At 40.0% G+C, this 17609-nt stretch overlaps 1 protein-coding gene and 1 pseudogene across 1 annotated transcript; both read left to right on the forward strand.

Annotated features, from left to right (window-relative positions):
* The first annotated feature begins 781 nt into the window (after positions 1-781).
* Positions 782-1627, forward strand: LOC110574531 (annotated as a pseudogene).
* A 6993-nt stretch (positions 1628-8620) lies between these two features.
* On the forward strand, positions 8621-9553 carry LOC110574532 (olfactory receptor 7A5-like). Its single transcript, XM_021683222.1, has one exon. It carries the CDS (start codon positions 8621-8623, stop codon positions 9551-9553), a length of 933 nt encoding a protein of 310 aa, XP_021538897.1.
* Positions 9554-17609: the final 8056 nt, after the last annotated feature.

Consider the following 17609-nt stretch of genomic DNA (forward strand, 5'->3'; position numbering starts at 1 on the left):
ACAGTGTCTCTCCTCAATCTCTCTCCTGTTCATTCCCCCTTGCAGCACTGGCTTTGCTTCTTTGACTTGAACATTGGAAACAAGTACCTTCCTTGGGGCCTTTGCACTGGCCATTCCCTCTGCTGGGCACACATTTCCCCCATAATCCTTGATCTGCCTCCATCTCTTACTTGAGATCTGTGTTCCAATGTCACCTTGTGTGCAGAATTGGTCTCCATACCCATGAAAATAGCATGCCCTATTCACTCTCTGCTTTATCCCTGCTTTCCTTTTCTTCATACCACCTGCCACCATCAGAAATGTAATTTTCTTATTTGTTAATTTATTCTTTCTCCATCATTGAGTGATAGGGACTTTTTTTCTCTAGCACCCTTTACTCCTTGCCTATAGAATGCCTAAAACATTGCTAACACTCAATTTGTATTTCTGAAATTTGGAATAATTTTTTAATTAAAACTGTAGAATACATGGCTTTTTGGGAAAAAGGGGGATTGGAAGAAAAATCCATCACTCTGCTGATACAGGGGATTCACCGAAGGGGACCATATCCATGCACAACATATTGAAATGAATTTCTAGACTACAAAATATAAAAAGTAGCATTTGAAATCTGTGACTAATAAATGTTTGTTTAAGAATTAGTCATGCTATTTGCTTCTTTCCTTGAAGTCACCTCCACCACATGGGACCAGGCAATGATACACAAATTTCAGAGTTTCTTCTTCTTGGCTTATCAGAGGACCCAGAACCGCAGCCCTTTTTATTTGGGCTTTTCCTCTCCATGTATCTGATCACTGTGTTTGGAAACCTGCTCATCATCCTGGCCATCAGCACGGACCCCAACCTCCACACCCCCATGTACTTCTTCCTTGGCAACCTGTCCTTAGTAGACATCTGTTTCACTTCCACCACTGCCCCCAAGATGTGGTGAATATACCGACACAGAGCAAAGTTATAACCTATGCAGGCTGCATCACACAGATTTATTTCTTTATACTCTTTGCTGTCTCAGACTTCTTTATGCTGAGTGTGATGGCCTATGACCGGTTTGTGGCCATCTGTCACCCCCTGCACTACACGGTCATCATGAACCCCCGGCTCTGTGGACTGCTGGTTCTGGTGTCCTGAATCATGTCTATCCTGAATTCCTTATTACAAAGTTTAATGATGTTGCAGCTTTCCTTCTGTACACAATTCCAAATCCCCCACTTTTTTTTGTGAACTCAATCAGATGATCCAACTTGCCTGTTCTGACACCTTTCTTAATAACTTGGTGACGTATTTTGCAGCTGTCCTGCTGGGGGATGGGCCTTTTGCTGGGATCCTTTACTCTTGTTCTAAGATTGTTTCCACCATACATGGAATATCATCAGCCCTGGTAAGTATAAGGCATTTTCCACCTGTGCACCTCACCTTTCAGTTATCTCCTTATTTTATTGTACAGTCCTAGGAGTGTACCTTACCTCTGCTGCTCCCCAGAGCTCCCATGCAAGTGCAGTGGCTTCGGTGATGTACACAGTGGTCACCCATTCTGAACCCCTTCATCTACAGCCTGAGGAACAAAGACATGAAAAGGGCTCTGAAAGCATTCTTTGTGAAGGAGACACTACATGGCCAATTGTTATAAGACTGAACATTTGCCTACAATTGCTTAATCTCAGTTTCCTGAGCAAAATTTTAATGGATAAATGTTCGTATTCATTTCCTACTACTATGTAAAATGACTATGTTAGTATTTAAACACATTTATGTTCTTAGCATTCAGGGCATCAGAAGCCTCAAATGGCTCTCATTGGGCTAAAAATATTTGCAAGACTTGGTTCATTCTGGAAGCAACAGGGAAGAATCTATTTACTTTTCCAAGCTCATAAATAGTGTAAAAAAATCTAAATATATTTTCCATAATTAAGAAATGCTTCACAATGAGGAACCAAATGACAACTCTTAATTTAGAAGTATGATTCCTAATCATCTGGCAAATGTGTCATGAAGCTATGGGATGTCTTGCTCAAGGATTATATAACAAACAAACAAGAAACTTAGTTCTCCTTTTTGAAAAGGAAAACAACAATTTTCTGGAGATGGCAGGACTTTGCGTCCACCACAAGTCAACATTTTGGAGATCCAAGGGATCTAACCCAGACAGATTGCTCAGTCCTAGACTTTGGGGAAAAGTTAAAATCAGTGCCCATTCTCACCACTGTTGTTCAACATAGTACTAGAAGTCCTAGCAACAGCAATCAGACAACGAAAAGAAATAAAAGGTATTCAAATTGGCAAAGAACAAGTCAAACTCTCTCTTTTCGCAGACGACATGATACTTTATGTGGAAAACCCAAAAGACTCCACCCCCAAATTACTAGAACTCATCCAGCAATTCAGTAATGTGGCAGGATACAAAATCAATGCACAGAAATCAGTTGCTTTCTTATACACTAACAGCGCAACTGTAGAAAGAGAAATTAGAGAAACGATTCTATTTACAATAGCACCAAAAACCATAAGATACCTCAGAATAAACCTAACCAAAGAGGTAAAGGATCTATACTCTAGGAACTACAAAACACTCATGAAAGAAATTGAAGAAGACACAAAAAGATGGAAAAATATTCCATGCTCATGGATCAGAAGAATAAACATTGTGAAAATGTCTATGCTACCCAGAGCAATGTATACCATCCCGATCAAAATGCCATCCCAATCAAAATTCCAATGACATTTTTCAAAGTGCTGGAACAAACAATCCTAAAATTTGTATGGAATCAGAAAAGACCCCAAATCGCCAAGGAGATGTTGAAAAGAAAAACAAAGCTGGGGGCATCACGTTGCCTGATTTCAAGCTATGTTACAAAGCTGTGATCACCAAGACAGCACGGTACTGGCACAAAAACAGACACACAGACCAATGGAACAGAATAGAGAACCCAGATATGGACCCTCAACTCTATGGTCAAATAATCTTTGACAAAGCAGGAAAAAACATGCAATGGAAAAAAGACAGTCTCTTCAATAAATGGTGCTGGGAAAATTGGACAGCCACATGCAGAAGAATGAAACTCGACCATTCTCTAACACCACTCACAAAGATAAACTCAAAGTGGATGAAAGACCTCAATGTGAGACAGGAATCCATCCAAATCCTAGAGGAGAACATAGGCAGTAACCTCTTTGACATCGGCCACAGCAACTTCTTTCAAGATACATCTCCAAACGCTAGTGAAACAAAAGCAAAAATGAACTTTTGGGACTTCATCAAGATAAAAAGCTTCTGCACAGCAAAGGAAACAGTCAACAAAACAAAGAGGCAACCCATTGAATGGGAGAAGATATTTGCAAATGACATTACAGACAAAGGGCTGGTATCCAAGATCTATAAAGAACTTCTCAAACTCAACACCCAAAAAATAAATAATCAAGGTTAATAAATGGGCAGAAGACATGAACAGACACTTCTCTGAAGAAGACATACAAATGGCTAACAGACACATGAAAAAAGTTCATCATTATTAGCCATCAGGGAAATTCTAATCAAAACCACACTGAGATACCACCTTACACCAGTTAGAATGGCAAAAATGGACAGGGAAAGAAACCACAAATGTTGGAGAGGTTGTGGAGAAAGGGGAACCCTCTTAGACTGTTGGTGGGAATGCAAATTGGTACAGCCACTTTGGAAAACAGTGTGGAGGTTCTTCAAAAAGTTAAAAATAGAGCTACCATATGACCCAGCAATTACACTACTGGGCATTTATCCCAAAAATACAGATGTAGTGAAAAGAAGGACCACATGCACCCCAATGTTCATAGCAGCAATGTCCACAGTAGCTAAACTGTGGAAAGAGCCGAGATACCCTTCAACAGATGAATACATAAAGAAGCTGTGGTCCATATATACAATAGAATATTACTCAGCCATCAGAGAGGATGAATACCCAACTTTTGCATCAACATAGATGGAACTGGAGGAGATTATGCTAAGTGAAATAAGTCAAGCAGAGAAAGTCAATTATCATATGGTTTCACTTATTTGTGGAACGTAAGGAATAACATGGAGGACATTAAGAGAAGGAAGGGAAAAATGGGGGTGGGGGAATTGGAGGGAGAGATGAACCATGAGAGACTATGGACCTGAGAAACAAACAGGGTTTTAGAGGGGAGAGGGAAGGGGGGATTGGTTAGCCCAGTGATGGGTATTAAGGAGGACACATACTGCATGGAGCACTGGGTGTTATACGAAAACAATGGATCGTGGATCACTACATCAAAAACTAATGATGTATTGTATGGTGACTAACATAACATAATAAAATTAAAAAAAAAAAAAGTTAAAATCAGGGTTGGGATAAGGCACCAGGAGGTCTGAACTCTGGGAGCAGTGGAGTTCCTGAGGAAGGAGTAATTAACTCTGGATTTAGTTGGTTATAAGACGGTCCGTTAGGAACACACAATCTCCAGGAAAGGTTTCCTTTGTGTCCACACCAGTGTCCCACAGGGAAATCATGTGCTTAGAGGTTGGAGGAGCAGGAGGGAAATGTGTCTCATGAACAGACAGAGGAAGCTCTAAATATCTCCTGTGTGGCAGTCCCTCTGTCTGTGCCACTGTGGGCTGGATGGGACCTGATTGTTGCTTCTGGAGTCCTAAGCTTGGCTGGGAGACTAACTCCAGCCTCTTTCCTGCCGGCTTGTGTAGGGACAGTTTAGTCACCATCATCCCCACCCAAGAGGAAATCAGACTGCCACAGGGAGATATTTCCCTCAGAGTTGCCATTCAGGTGAGTCCCAGAGCCAAGAAGGTCCTGCAGGAAAGGGTCAGACACAATCCAAGCTAGGTGCATTGACCTGAGGTCACCTGACAGCCACCAGCCTGGCCCAAAACCTAGAGATCTCTATGCTCATTTGCTTGCCTGATGAGCTGATTAATGGATTCATAGATGATGTTAAAGTAAGGAGTGAACATTGAGCTCAGCAGCACATGGGTGATTATTGACAATGACGTCAGGGGCTGGGAGGCATAAAGTACTTCTAGTAAAAATAGAACACAACCAGTGAGTTTTGCAGTTAAAGGGAGTAGGAATATTAGGGATGGAGGGATGTCCAGTGAAGTCAGGGCATTTCTTTTTTTGTCTTTAAATGCGGCATATTAGACTGCTTCCATATTGATGAGAAAGACCTAGACTGATTTATTGCTTGCAGATATGACTTTGTAACAGTAATTTATGAGACATACATTTTTCACAGTGTCCCCTGTTACTCTCGGTATTCACATGAAAATAATGATCTGACAATGAAAATGATGTGAAGGAGCTTTGCTTTGCAATGATTTCATTACCCAGGGAGCTGAACATATTTATGGATTAGTTATTCATTGGTTTTCTGTATTGTACATTGTCTTTACCAGGTCTTTACATTTGTACAATGGAGTCAGAGGTTTTTTACTCCCATTTTTTATTGCATTCTTTCAAACAAGAAATTGGAGGGGCGGTTGTTTTTATTTTACCAACTTTGCTGTTTGCATTGAGTTCTCTTGTGTATGTATAGACGTATATGTGGAAAATTGTGTATTAGTAGTGTGGGCTCAAATCCATCACTTGGTTATATGGTGTTCTCTATATTGCTTTTTTTATTTATTATCCATCCTGAAAAATTGAGCTGTCACTAATATTCTCTACTTGCCAATCCTTGAAATAAACAAAATGAAAATAAATGTTAATTTGTACACTGAGTGCTAATAAATCACCTCTATACGTATTTCTCATTTGTTTTTGCACATCTGTCATTCCACATCAGGGTCCTTTTGTCTCTTTGTGATGAGATCCATTTTCTAAAAGTTGCATCATCTTTGACCATCATCTCTTCTTTACATTTGACTGGAGATTGCCTTTAGCTTCCATGAGCACATTTTAATCCATATATCTTTATGTAAGAAAAAATTTATCACTTAGAGAGTGCTTCCTCCCCAGTTGTAAATATCATTCTCTCATATTCTTTTATTCCAAGTCTTTGGACATTAAATCTGGAATTAGTGACTCACCTTGATAGCACACAATTATTCTTTTATGTCTTTATATACATTAGTTTTAGATTCTCATATAATTTTGTTTCAGATGGTTGTTTTGAAAACACTACACTTGACCTAATTTCATTCTTCCTGACAATCTTTATTCCTTAAGTTCTTAGTGTTTTTAAAACTTCTCTTCCTAGATGATGCACACATACACATTTATACACAATAATAATGGATGAGTAGTATCCTGTGCTCATCATAAATGCTCTTCAGTTTTAGGGCAGTCTTTTTTTTTCTACCTGTTTCCATTCTTTCTTCTTTCTCAGTAATACATCATGGACTTGCCTCCAGTCAACTAGGGTAATGCTGATTATTTCAGGGTCTACATAATATTTTCATGATGTGGTTGTGTTACTCACACTTTGAAAGCATTTTCTTTCTCAACACATTGCTGTTATAACAATTGTCAAAAATATTTGGAGATTGTTATGTTAAAAATTTGTTTGTCCACTGGAGGAAATACTGTTCCCCACGGGGGCACTGAGGAATTCAGAGTCACATGGGAGTGTCAGGAGAGGCCAGGGATGCTCTAAACATCCTATAAAGCCCAGGACACAGGCCACCACAGAGAATACACTGGACCAGAATGTCAATAGTGTCAAGATTGAGAATTTCTGAGCTGAAGAATATGTGTATTTTCATATTTATAGCTATCTTTAGGTTGTTTTCCCAACATTGTAACAGTTCACATTTCTGCCAGCAAAATTAGAGAAACTTCTTTTGCTAGCTTTTAAAAAGCTTCCAACCCAATCAGCACAAGAGATCTTTACATTGTGTCACAGGCTGAGTGTGCAAGAAATTTCTTGTTGTTTTCTTAAACCATTACTAAATTTGAGTAAATATTTATGTACTTGATCACCATGTTCATTATTAGATTCCCCTGATTATTATATGTCCATAAACTCTATGTCTATTCTGCAGTTAGCAGTATTTCAAATGCAATTCACAGACTATTATTTATTGACTTTTGGTTGGATATATTGTTCATAAAAAGTTTTAAATTTTATATAGGTAAATATGACTGTCCATGGGAAGCTTGATAATGGGAATGTCAGGTAGCATTTTACATTGTTTAGGGGAATGATCATTGATCTGGCCAGCCTGAGTTACAGCCACTCCAGGTTTATCCTTGGGGCTGCGGATGAAGAGTCATGGTAAGAACACAGCCCAGGGAGCAATGAATTGGGGTGTGTGTAAGTATGTGTCTGTGCATGTGTGTGTGTGAGTGCTTTGTGGAGTGAGAAGAGTCCAAGAGCTAGGGTTCACAGACTAATATATTCCAAGGTGACTCTCATAATACAGAGACCAAAACTCAATCACCAGATGGTACCCAGGAGGGGCTCTATTTCAATTTAGAGGATGCCTTTGCAAGTAGATTATAAAATACAAGAAGTATATAGTGTGGGTGAGTGACTCCTTTTTCTTGAAGTTTAACCAGCAGCAAAGTGACCTACATCTCTGACAAAGCAGGAAAAAGTATGCAATGGAAAAAAGACAATCTCTTCAATAAATGGTGCTGGGAAAATTGGACAGCTATATACAGAAGAATGAAACTCGACCATTCTGTTACACCATACACAAAGATAAACTCTAAATGGATAAAAGACCTCAATGTGAGACAGGAATCCATCCAAATCCTAGAGGAGAACATAGGCAGTAACCTCTTTGACCTCAGCCACAGCAACTTCTTTCAAGACATGTCTCCAAAGGCAAGGGAAACAGAAATAAAAATGAACTTTTGGGACTTCATCAAGATAAAAAGCTTCTGCACAGCAAAGGAAATAGTCAACAAAACAAAGAGGCAACCCACAGAATGGGAGAAGATATTTGCAAATGACACTACAGACAAAGGGCTGGTATCCAAGATCTATAAAGAACTTCTCAAACTCAACACCCAAAAAACAAATAATCAAGTCAAAAAATGGGCAGAAGACATGAACAGACACTTCTCTGAAGAAGACATACAAATGGCTAACAGACACATGAAAAAATGTTCATCATAATTAGCCATCAGGGAAATTCTAATCAAAACCACACTGAGATACCACCTTACACTAGTTAGAATGGCAAAAATTAACAAGGCAGGAAACAACAAATGTTGGAGAGGTTGTGGAGAAAGGGGAACCCTCTTACACTGTTGGTGGGAATGCAAGTTGGTACAGCCTGTGATACATTATTAATATATTTATTTGTCTCTGTTCTTTCTCCATCATTGGATTATAGTGGCTTTTGGTATTCAGGATCCTGTACTCATGGCTAGCCATTGTCTGGACCATGTTTGACACTCAATACATATTCCTCGAATGCATGAAAGATATTCTTAATAAAACAGTAGAATGCATGACCTCTGTGGGGGAAGGAGGGAAATGAGGCAAAATGCCTAATCAGAGATGGAACAGGAGGGGATCTCTTCGGGGGGACAGTACCTACACAAGATACCAAAATTAACTTCTTAACTCTAATATATAAATTGTCGCATTTCAACTATGTGAGCTATGCTAGTCATGAAAAATTAATGATGTCTTTTTTCTCTTTCCTGATAGTTAGTGCAACCACATGCAATCAGGGAATGATACAAGGATATCAGAATTCCTTCTTCTGGGATTTTCAGAGGGACCGGAACAGCAGCCTCTCGTATTTGGGCTCTTCCTCTCCATGTACCTGATAACTGTGCTTGGAAACCTACTCATCATCCTGGTTGTTGTCTCTGACTCCCATCTTTACACCCCCATGTACTTCTTCCTCTCCAACCTGTCATTTGCAGACATCTGTTTCACCTCCACCACCATCCCCAAGATGCTGTGGAACATCCAGGCTCAGAGCAAAGTCATCACCTATGCAGACTGCATTACACAGATGTACTTTTTCATAATCTTTTCAGGGTTGGATATCTATCTTCTGGCTGTGATGGCCTATGACCTCTTTGTGGCCATCTGTCACCCCCTGCAGTACATGGTCATCATGAACCCCTGGCTGTGTGGACTGTTGGTACTGGTGTCCTGGCTCACAAGTGTCTCACATTCCTTGTTACAGACCTCAATGGTGTTGCGGCTGTCCTTCTGTACAGAGGTGGAAATCCCCCACTTTTTCTGTGAACTCAATCAGATGATCCAACTTGCATGTTCTGACACCTTTCTCAATTACATGGTGATGTATTTTGCAGCTATGCTGCTTGCTGGTGGTCCCCTTTCTGGGATCCTTTACTCTTATTCTAAAATAGTTTCCTCCATTCATAGAATCTCCTCAGCTAAGGGCAAGTATAAAGCTTTTTCCACCTGTGCATCTCACCTCTCTGTTGTCTCCTTATTTTTTTGTACCAGCCTAGGAGTGTACCTTAGCTCTGCGGTTACCCAGAGCTCCCACTCAGGTGCAGTGGCCTCAGTGATGTACACAGTGGTCACACCCATGCTGAACCCCTTCATCTACAGCCTGAGGAACAGAGACATAAAGAGGGCTCTGAAAAGAATCATTGGGGTTCCAGTGATGTAAGGGCCAATGGTCCTGGGGCTGAAGAAGTTCCCATGATTGCAGGGCTCAGTCTCAGAGCCAGGAACTGCCATTGTTCAATCAGGCTGTGGAAGTAGAATCTGCCCCTTCTATTTATTTTCTGGAATTTCCATTTGTTTGAATTCAACTTTCCCATTTGTTTAAGTACCTCACTTTATTAAGCTTCTGCTCTAGCTGATAAACTTCAATAGTAGAGTAATCATGAATTCTGTCCCCAAATATCTGTACAAATGCCTAGAATGGGAAGAAGTAGATTTTTATAATTTCTCTCAGTTCTCATTGTTTTTATAATTGTGTCTCTTTGCTAGGACTGTATAACTAGCCATTCTGAAAACATGTGTCTTTATATAATACCTTTATTATCAAATGAGATTGTCTGGTGGGGAGTTGTTCTGACCTATTCTGCACTACTTATCATTCTCTACCTTGTATTTCTAAAGGTCATCCACGATGTTGTGTGGAGTTGTAGTTCACGTATTTCTTCAACTAATAGATGATATTTATTTAATTTATATATGTAGGTTAATCTTACAGTTTATGGGGAAAAAATTTTACCAAATGTAAATTGCCTTAATTGCATTCCGCTATTTCTATACCCATATGTGACACTTTGCCTTCTTCCCAGTTACAAGACATTTCTCCCACCCCTGTCTGATGTAACTCAGCTATGGGTGCTTTTGACCCAGTATGAGTCATACACCATTAGAATTTTAAATTCTCACTGATTTATTAGCGTATAATTACATAGAGTAAGTTGCACATATATTAAATGTACATTTTGCTGAAATAAAGGCGCCATACTTGAATTAAGCATACCTATTGTATGGGTCCATTTGTAAGAACTTGAGAAGAGGCACAGGAAGTTTTATCTGCATTTTTTGTGTTATTGTTAAAAATGTAATTCACCTGGACATCCATTTCCTTATTTCTGAAGGTAATGTGGAACTTGAAATGAAAGTTGTGAGGAATAAATAAAATGCTGAATACACTTTGTTGAGTCCAAAGAAAAGATTTGATAGGGAGGAGTGTGTGTATGTACGTGAGTGTGTGCTCTCATGCACATCTTTCTTTCAAATAAACATGCTCACACACATGTGTGCACACATACACACACTGGTTTATAATCCCAACTATTATGTCAAAAGAAAACTTGAGAGAAATTTGCAGAATATTGTAATGAAAAGGAATGTTTGCATGAATGTGAAATAGAAAGAATGTAGAAATTTTGACACAAAGATTTAAAGTAGAATGAGTGATTAATGTAAAAAAAAAACTTTAGGATGGGGTACCTAGGTGGCCCAGTCAGTGGAGCATCTGACTCTAGGTTTTGGCTCAGGTCAAGATCTCATGGTTGTAGGATCGAGCCCCACATCAGTCTCCATGCTCACTGTGGAGTCTGCTTAAGTTTCTCTCTTTCTCTCTCTGCCACTCCCCTCCCCCACTCTCTCTCTTTCTCTCTCAAATAAATAAATAAATCTTTTTTTAAAAGCCTTTAGGGTGACTTAATTTTAATAATGAATTACTTTTCCTATCTTAATGCCTCAAAGGCCTCAAAATCAGAACCATATTTGCATTTATGCAGTGGAAAATCCTCTGTACCATCGGATGGGGCCAAATATCTCCAAATTCACGCTAATTTCACTATTTAATGTGGGATTTCAACACAAAATTCCCAAGGGAAGCTAACTGAATTATTTAAGAGGCTCAAAATCAGTTCCTGCAAACAATATCTTACTGGATAAATATCTATATTAGATTCCTTTCACTATTGTCACAAATTACCTCACTAGTGTCTAAAAACAAATAATTCTCTGAAAGTTTTAGAGATCAGAAGCATGAAAGGTGTGTCATTGGACTAAAATAATGATGTTAGTGGGCCAGAATCCTTCTGGATGCTCTGGAGGAGAACATTCCCTTTCTTGCTTCAGTGTCCAGTGGCCCCTGTATTCCTTGGCTCATGGCCTTTCTTCCGTCTGTGAAACCAGCACAACAGTGGTTTCAAGTGTCTCTCTGACTCAATTCTTCTTCCTCTCTCTTCCACATTTAGATGACCATTGTGATTGTGCTAGTCCAATGTGGATAATCCAGGCTTATCTTAGTATGATAATGACTAGTAGTTTTATTCCATCTGCTATCTTAACTACCCTGCTAAGTAAACTAACATTTTCAAAAGTTCTTCAGGATGACATCTTTTGGAGGCCCTTCTTTTGCCTACTACAAAATCTTTTTCATATATATTAATTGATAAAGCTCAAGAGCCCACCTGTCTTTTTCCTTCTTTCTCTTTCTTTCTTTCTTTCTTTCTTTCTTTCTTTCTCTTTTTTCTTTTCTTTCTTCCTTTCTCTTTCTTTCTTTCTTCCTTCTTTCTTTCTTTTTTCTCTCTTTCTTTCTTCCTCTCTCTTTCTTTCTTTCTTTATCAGTATAATTCTTTATTACTCTCTATGTAAATTATTATTTTAATTTTTTATTATGTTTAATTAGTCAGACTATAGCACATCATAAGTTTTGATGTAGTGTTCACTGATTCATTAGTTGCATATAACACCCAGTGCTCATCCCAACACATGTCCTTCTTAATACCCGTCAAGAGTCCTTCTATTTAAAAAATTGAGCACGGGGGGGGGGGGTGGAGCAAGATGGCGGAGGAGTAGCAGACCTGGATTTCGTCTCCTCTCAGGAATTCAGCTGGATAGGGATCAAACCATTCTGAACACCTACAAACTCAACAGGAGATCGAAGAAAAGAATAGCAACAACTCTCTCATCAGAAAAGCAACCACTTTCTGGAAGGTAGGACATGCGGAGAAGTGAATCCGAGGCGATATTCGGGAGGATAGATGACGGGGGAGGGGCCTCCGTCCGCAGCTTCTGGCAAGTGATAGAACCACAGAGCACAAAATCAGAACTTTTAAAAGTCTGCTCTGCTGAGGGACGTCACTCTGGTGGCTAAGCGGGGGGTGGAACCCTCTGGGACAGTGTGGTCTCAGGACCCTCAGGGTCACAGAAAGACCAGGGGTGCCTGAGTGCAGCAGAGCTCCCAGGTAACGGAGCAGGGAAGCCGGCTGCAGAGGCGGAGCCCAGGCACGGGCTCTCAGCTCGGGGTTGCCATAAACCGTGATCCGCGGCACAGTCGGGCCACTGCTCCTCCAGCAGGGACCCAACAAGCGGCAGATCCAGAGAGACTCACCTTCCTCCCCCTGGAGGAGCCGCGTGGGAGTGCACTGCAGGGATCTGCTGGGTTTGGAGACTCCCCCCAGGGTCGGGTGCCAGAGATAGAAACGTGTGGTCACAGGCCAGGTGAGCACGGAGTGCGGCTGGAGACCGGGGAGATGGGAGTGACTGACGGCTTTTCTCTGGGGGCTCACTGAGAAGCGGGGCCCCGAGTTCTCGGCTCCTCCGGGGCAGAGATTGGGAGGCCGCCATTTTCACTCTCCACCTCCAAAGCTGTACGGAAAGCTCTCAGGGAACAAAAGCTCTGGAGAGCAAACCCGAGCAGATTACTTAGCTGGGAGGGGGCAAGGGCGGGGCAATTCCGCCTCCGGCAAAGACATTTGGAAACCACGGCAACAGGCCCCTCCCCAGAAGATCAGCGAGAACAGCCAGCCAAGACCAAGTTACCGATCAATGAGAATGGCAGAACTCCAGCGCTAGGGGAATACTGCACATAGAATTCATGGCTTTTTTACCATGATTCTTTAGTCTTTCAAAGTTAATTTTTTTTTAACTGTCTTTTTTCTTTTTTTTTCTTTTTTTTTTGAATTTTTCTTTTTCTCTTTTTCAACCAACATCTTATCAATCCCTTTTTTTAAAAAACATTTTTATTTTTCATTTTTAGAGTCATATCCTATCCCTTCATAGTAGTTACCCGTATTTTTCGCATACATATATATTGTTCTCTCTAAAATTTTGAGATAGTTTCTTCTAACAGATTAAAATATACCCTAAATCTCTAATATATGGTTTTTCCTACTTCCCTGCCTGATCACATTCTCTCCCTTTTTTTTCTTTTTTCTTTTTTCTCTTTTTTTAAATCCTCTTCTTTCTCTTTTCAAACAACTTCTTATCAGGTCCTTTTATAAAATTTTTTATAATTTCCATCTTTACAGTCATATTCCATCCCTTCATCATATCAACCATTATTTTTGTACATATATAAGTTTTCTTTCTTTAAAATTTTGGGAGGCACTTTCTTCTAACAGACCAAAATACACCCCAAATCTAGTGTGTGGCACTGATCTATATACCAGCCTGATCATATTTGATCACATTCTGGTTTTTTTTGTTGTTGTTGTTTTGTTTTGTTTGTTTTTGTTTGTTTTTATCTTTTTCTTTTTCTTTTTTTTCATTTTCTTTTTTCTCTCTTTCCCTTTCTTTTTCCACTGCTTCAGGTCTTTTCTGATTGGTTTAGAGTATATTTTCTGGGGACGTTGTTACTCTGCTAGCATTCTGTTCTCTCACTAATCTATTCTCCTCTGGACAAAATGACAAGATGGAAAAAATCACCTCAACAAAAAGAACAAGAGGTAGTACCGACTGCCAGGGACCTACTCAATACAGACATTAGTACGATGTCAGATCTAGAGTTCAGAATCATCACTTTAAAGATACTAGCTGGGCTTGAAAAAAATATGGAACTTATTAGAGAAACCCCTTCTGGAGAAATAAAAGAACTAAAATCTAACCAAGTAGAAATCAAAAAGGCTATTAATGAGGTGCAATCAAAAATGGGGGCACTAACTGTTAGGATAAATGAGGCAGAAGAGGGAATCAGTAATATAGAAGATCAAATGATGGAAAATAAAGAAGCTGAGAAAAAGAGAGATAAACAACTACTGGATCACGAGGGCAGAATTCGAGAGATAAGCGATACCATAAGACGAAACAACATTAGAATAATTGGGATCCCAGAAGAAGAAGAAAGAGAGAGAGGGGCAGAAGGTATAATGGAGCAAATTATAGCAGAGAACTTCCCTAATTTGGGGAAGGAAACAGGCATGAAAATCCAGGAAGCACAGAGAACCCCTCTCAAAATCAATAAAAATAGGTCAACACCCCGACATCTAATAGTAAAACTTACGAGTCTCAGAGACAAAGAGAAAATCCTGAAAGCAGCTCAGGAGAAGAGATATGTAACCTACAAGGGTAGAAACATTAGATTGGCAACAGACCTATCCACAGAGACCTGGCAGGCCAGAAAGGACTGGCAGGATATATTCAGAGCACTAAATGAGAAAAATATGCAGCCAAGAATCCTATATCCAGCTAGGCAGTCATTGAAAATTGAAGGAGAGATAAAAACCTTCCAGGACAAACAAAAACTAAAGGAATTTGCAAACACAAAACCAGCCCTACAAGAAATCTTGAAAGGGGTCCTCTAAGCAAAGAGAGAGCCTAAAAGCAACATAGACCAGAAAGGAACACAGACAATATACAGTAACAGTCAACTTACAGGCAACACAATGGCACTAAATTCCTATCTTTCAATAGTTACCCTGAATGTAAATGGGCTCAATGCCCCAATCAAAAGACACAGGTTATCAGACTGGATTAAAAAACAAGACCCATCGATATGCTGTCTGCAAGAGACTCATTTTAGAACCAAAGACACCCCCAGATTGAAAGTGAGGGGGTGGAAAACCATTTACCATGCTAATGGACACCAAATAAAGCTGGGGTGGCAATCCTTATATCAGACAAATTAGATTTTTAAACCAAAGACTGTAATAAGAGATGAGGAAGGACATTATATCCTACTTAAAGGGTCTATCCAACAAGAAGATCTAACAATTGTAAATATCTATGCCCCTAACATGGGAGCAGCCAATTATATAAGGCAATTAATAACAAAAGCAAAGAAACACATCAACAACAATACAATAATAGTGGGGGACTTTAACACCCCCCTCACTGAAATGGACAGATCATCTAAGCAAAAGATCAACAAGGAAATAAAGACTTTAAATGGCACACCGGACCAAATGGACTTCACAGACCTATTCAGAACATTCCACCCCAAAGCAACACAATACACATTCTTCTCTAGCGCCCATGGAACATTCTCCAGAATAGATCACATCCTAGGTCATAAATCAGTTCTCAACTGGTACCAAAAGATTGGGATCATTCCCTGCCTATTTTCAGACCACAATGCTTTGAAACTAGAACTCAATCACAAGAGGAAAGTCGGAAAGAACTCAAATATATGTGAGACAGGAGTCCATCAAAATCCTAAAGGAGAACACAGGCAGCAACCTCTTTGACCTCAGCCACTCCAACTTCTTCCTAGAAACATTGCCAAAGGCAAGGGAAGCAAGGGCAAAATGAACTATTGGGACTTCATCAAGATAAAAAGCTTTTGCAAAGCAAAGGAAACAGTCAACAAAACCAAAAGACCACTGACAGAATGGGAGAAGATATTTGCAAATGACATATCAGATAAAGGGCTAGTATCCAAAATCTCTAAAGAACTCATCAAACTCAACACCCAAAGAACAAAGAATCCAATCAAGAAATGGGCAGAAGACATGAACAGATATTTTTCCAAAGAAGACATCCAAATGGCCAACAGACACATGAAAAAGTGCTCAATATCGCTCGGCATCAGGGAAATCCAAATCAAAACCTCAATGAGATACCACCTCACACCAGTCAGAATGGCTAAAATTAACAAGTCAGGAAACGACAGATGTTGGCGGGGATGCGGAGAAAGGGGAACCCTCCTACACTGTTGGTGGGAATGCAAGCTGGTGCAGCCACTCTGGAAAACGGTATGGAGGTTCCTCAAAAAGTTGAAAATAGAGCTACCATATGATCCAGCAATTGCACTACTGGGTATTTACCCCAAAGATACAAAAGTAGGGATCCAAAAGGGTATGTGCACCCCGATTGATTGTTTATAGCAGCAATGTCCACAATAGCCAAACTGTGGAAAGAGCCAAGATGTCCATCGACAGATGAATGGATAAAGAAGAGGTGGTATATATATACAATGGAATATTATGCAGCCATCAAAAGGAATGAGATCTTGCCATTTGCAACGACATGGATGGAACTGGAGGGTATTATGCTGAGTGAAATAAGTCAAACAGAGAAAGACAGGTATCATATGATCTCACTGATATGAGGAATTCTTAATCTGAGGAAACAAACTGAGGGTTGCTGGAGTGGGGGGTGGGGTGGGAGGGATGGGGTGACTGGGTGATAGACACTGGGGAGGGTATGTGCTCTGGTAAGCGCTGTGAATTGTGCAAGACTGTTGAATCTCAGATCTGTACCTCTGAAACAAATAATGCAATATATGTTAAGAAAAAAAAGAAGAAGAAGAAGGTAGTAGGAGGGAAAGAATGAAGCGGGGGAAATCGGAAGGGTAGACGAACCATGAGAGATGACGGACTCTGAAAAACAAACTGAGGGTTCTAGAGAGGAGGGGGATGGGAGGATGGGTTAGCCTGGTGGTGGGTATTGAGGAGGGCACATTCTGCATGGAGCACTGGGTGTTGTGCACAAACAATGAATCATGGAACACTACATCTAAAACTAATGATGTAATGTATGTTGATTAACATAAGAATAAAAAAAAGAAAAAATAATAAAAATAAATAAATAAATAAAAAATTGACCACAGAATTTTTCACTACCCAAAGAGTGAGTGAAAAACTATTTATTCAAAAATATGTGCAAGGAATATTCTTGGTGGAGAAGACCTAAAACTACCTACATGTGACTTTAACACAGGTCCACAGCTTTGCTCTCAAACTGTGCTCCTCAGACCAGGTCCTACAGCATCACCACCACCAGGGAGCTAATTAGAAATGAAGAGTCTCTAGGGTGACCTGGGTGGCTCAGTCGGTTAAGCATCTGACTCTTGGATTTGGGTCAGGTCATGATCTCAGAGTTGTGAGATCTAGCCCCATGTGGGGCTCCATTTTCAGCACAGAGTCGGCTTGACCTTCTCTCCCTTCCTCTCCCTTTGCCCCTCTCCCTGCTCATTCTATAAATAAATAAATAAATAAATAAATAAATAAATAAATAAATAAATA

Source organism: Neomonachus schauinslandi, chromosome 1 (genome assembly GCF_002201575.2).
Source record: "Neomonachus schauinslandi chromosome 1, ASM220157v2, whole genome shotgun sequence".
Lineage (NCBI taxonomy): Eukaryota > Metazoa > Chordata > Mammalia > Carnivora > Phocidae > Neomonachus > Neomonachus schauinslandi.

What these genes read in the sequence shown, in the direction of transcription:
- LOC110574532 (XM_021683222.1), top strand. Translation starts at nt 8,621, where the DNA reads ATGCAATCAGGGAATGATACAAGGATATCAGAATTCCTTCTTCTGGGA.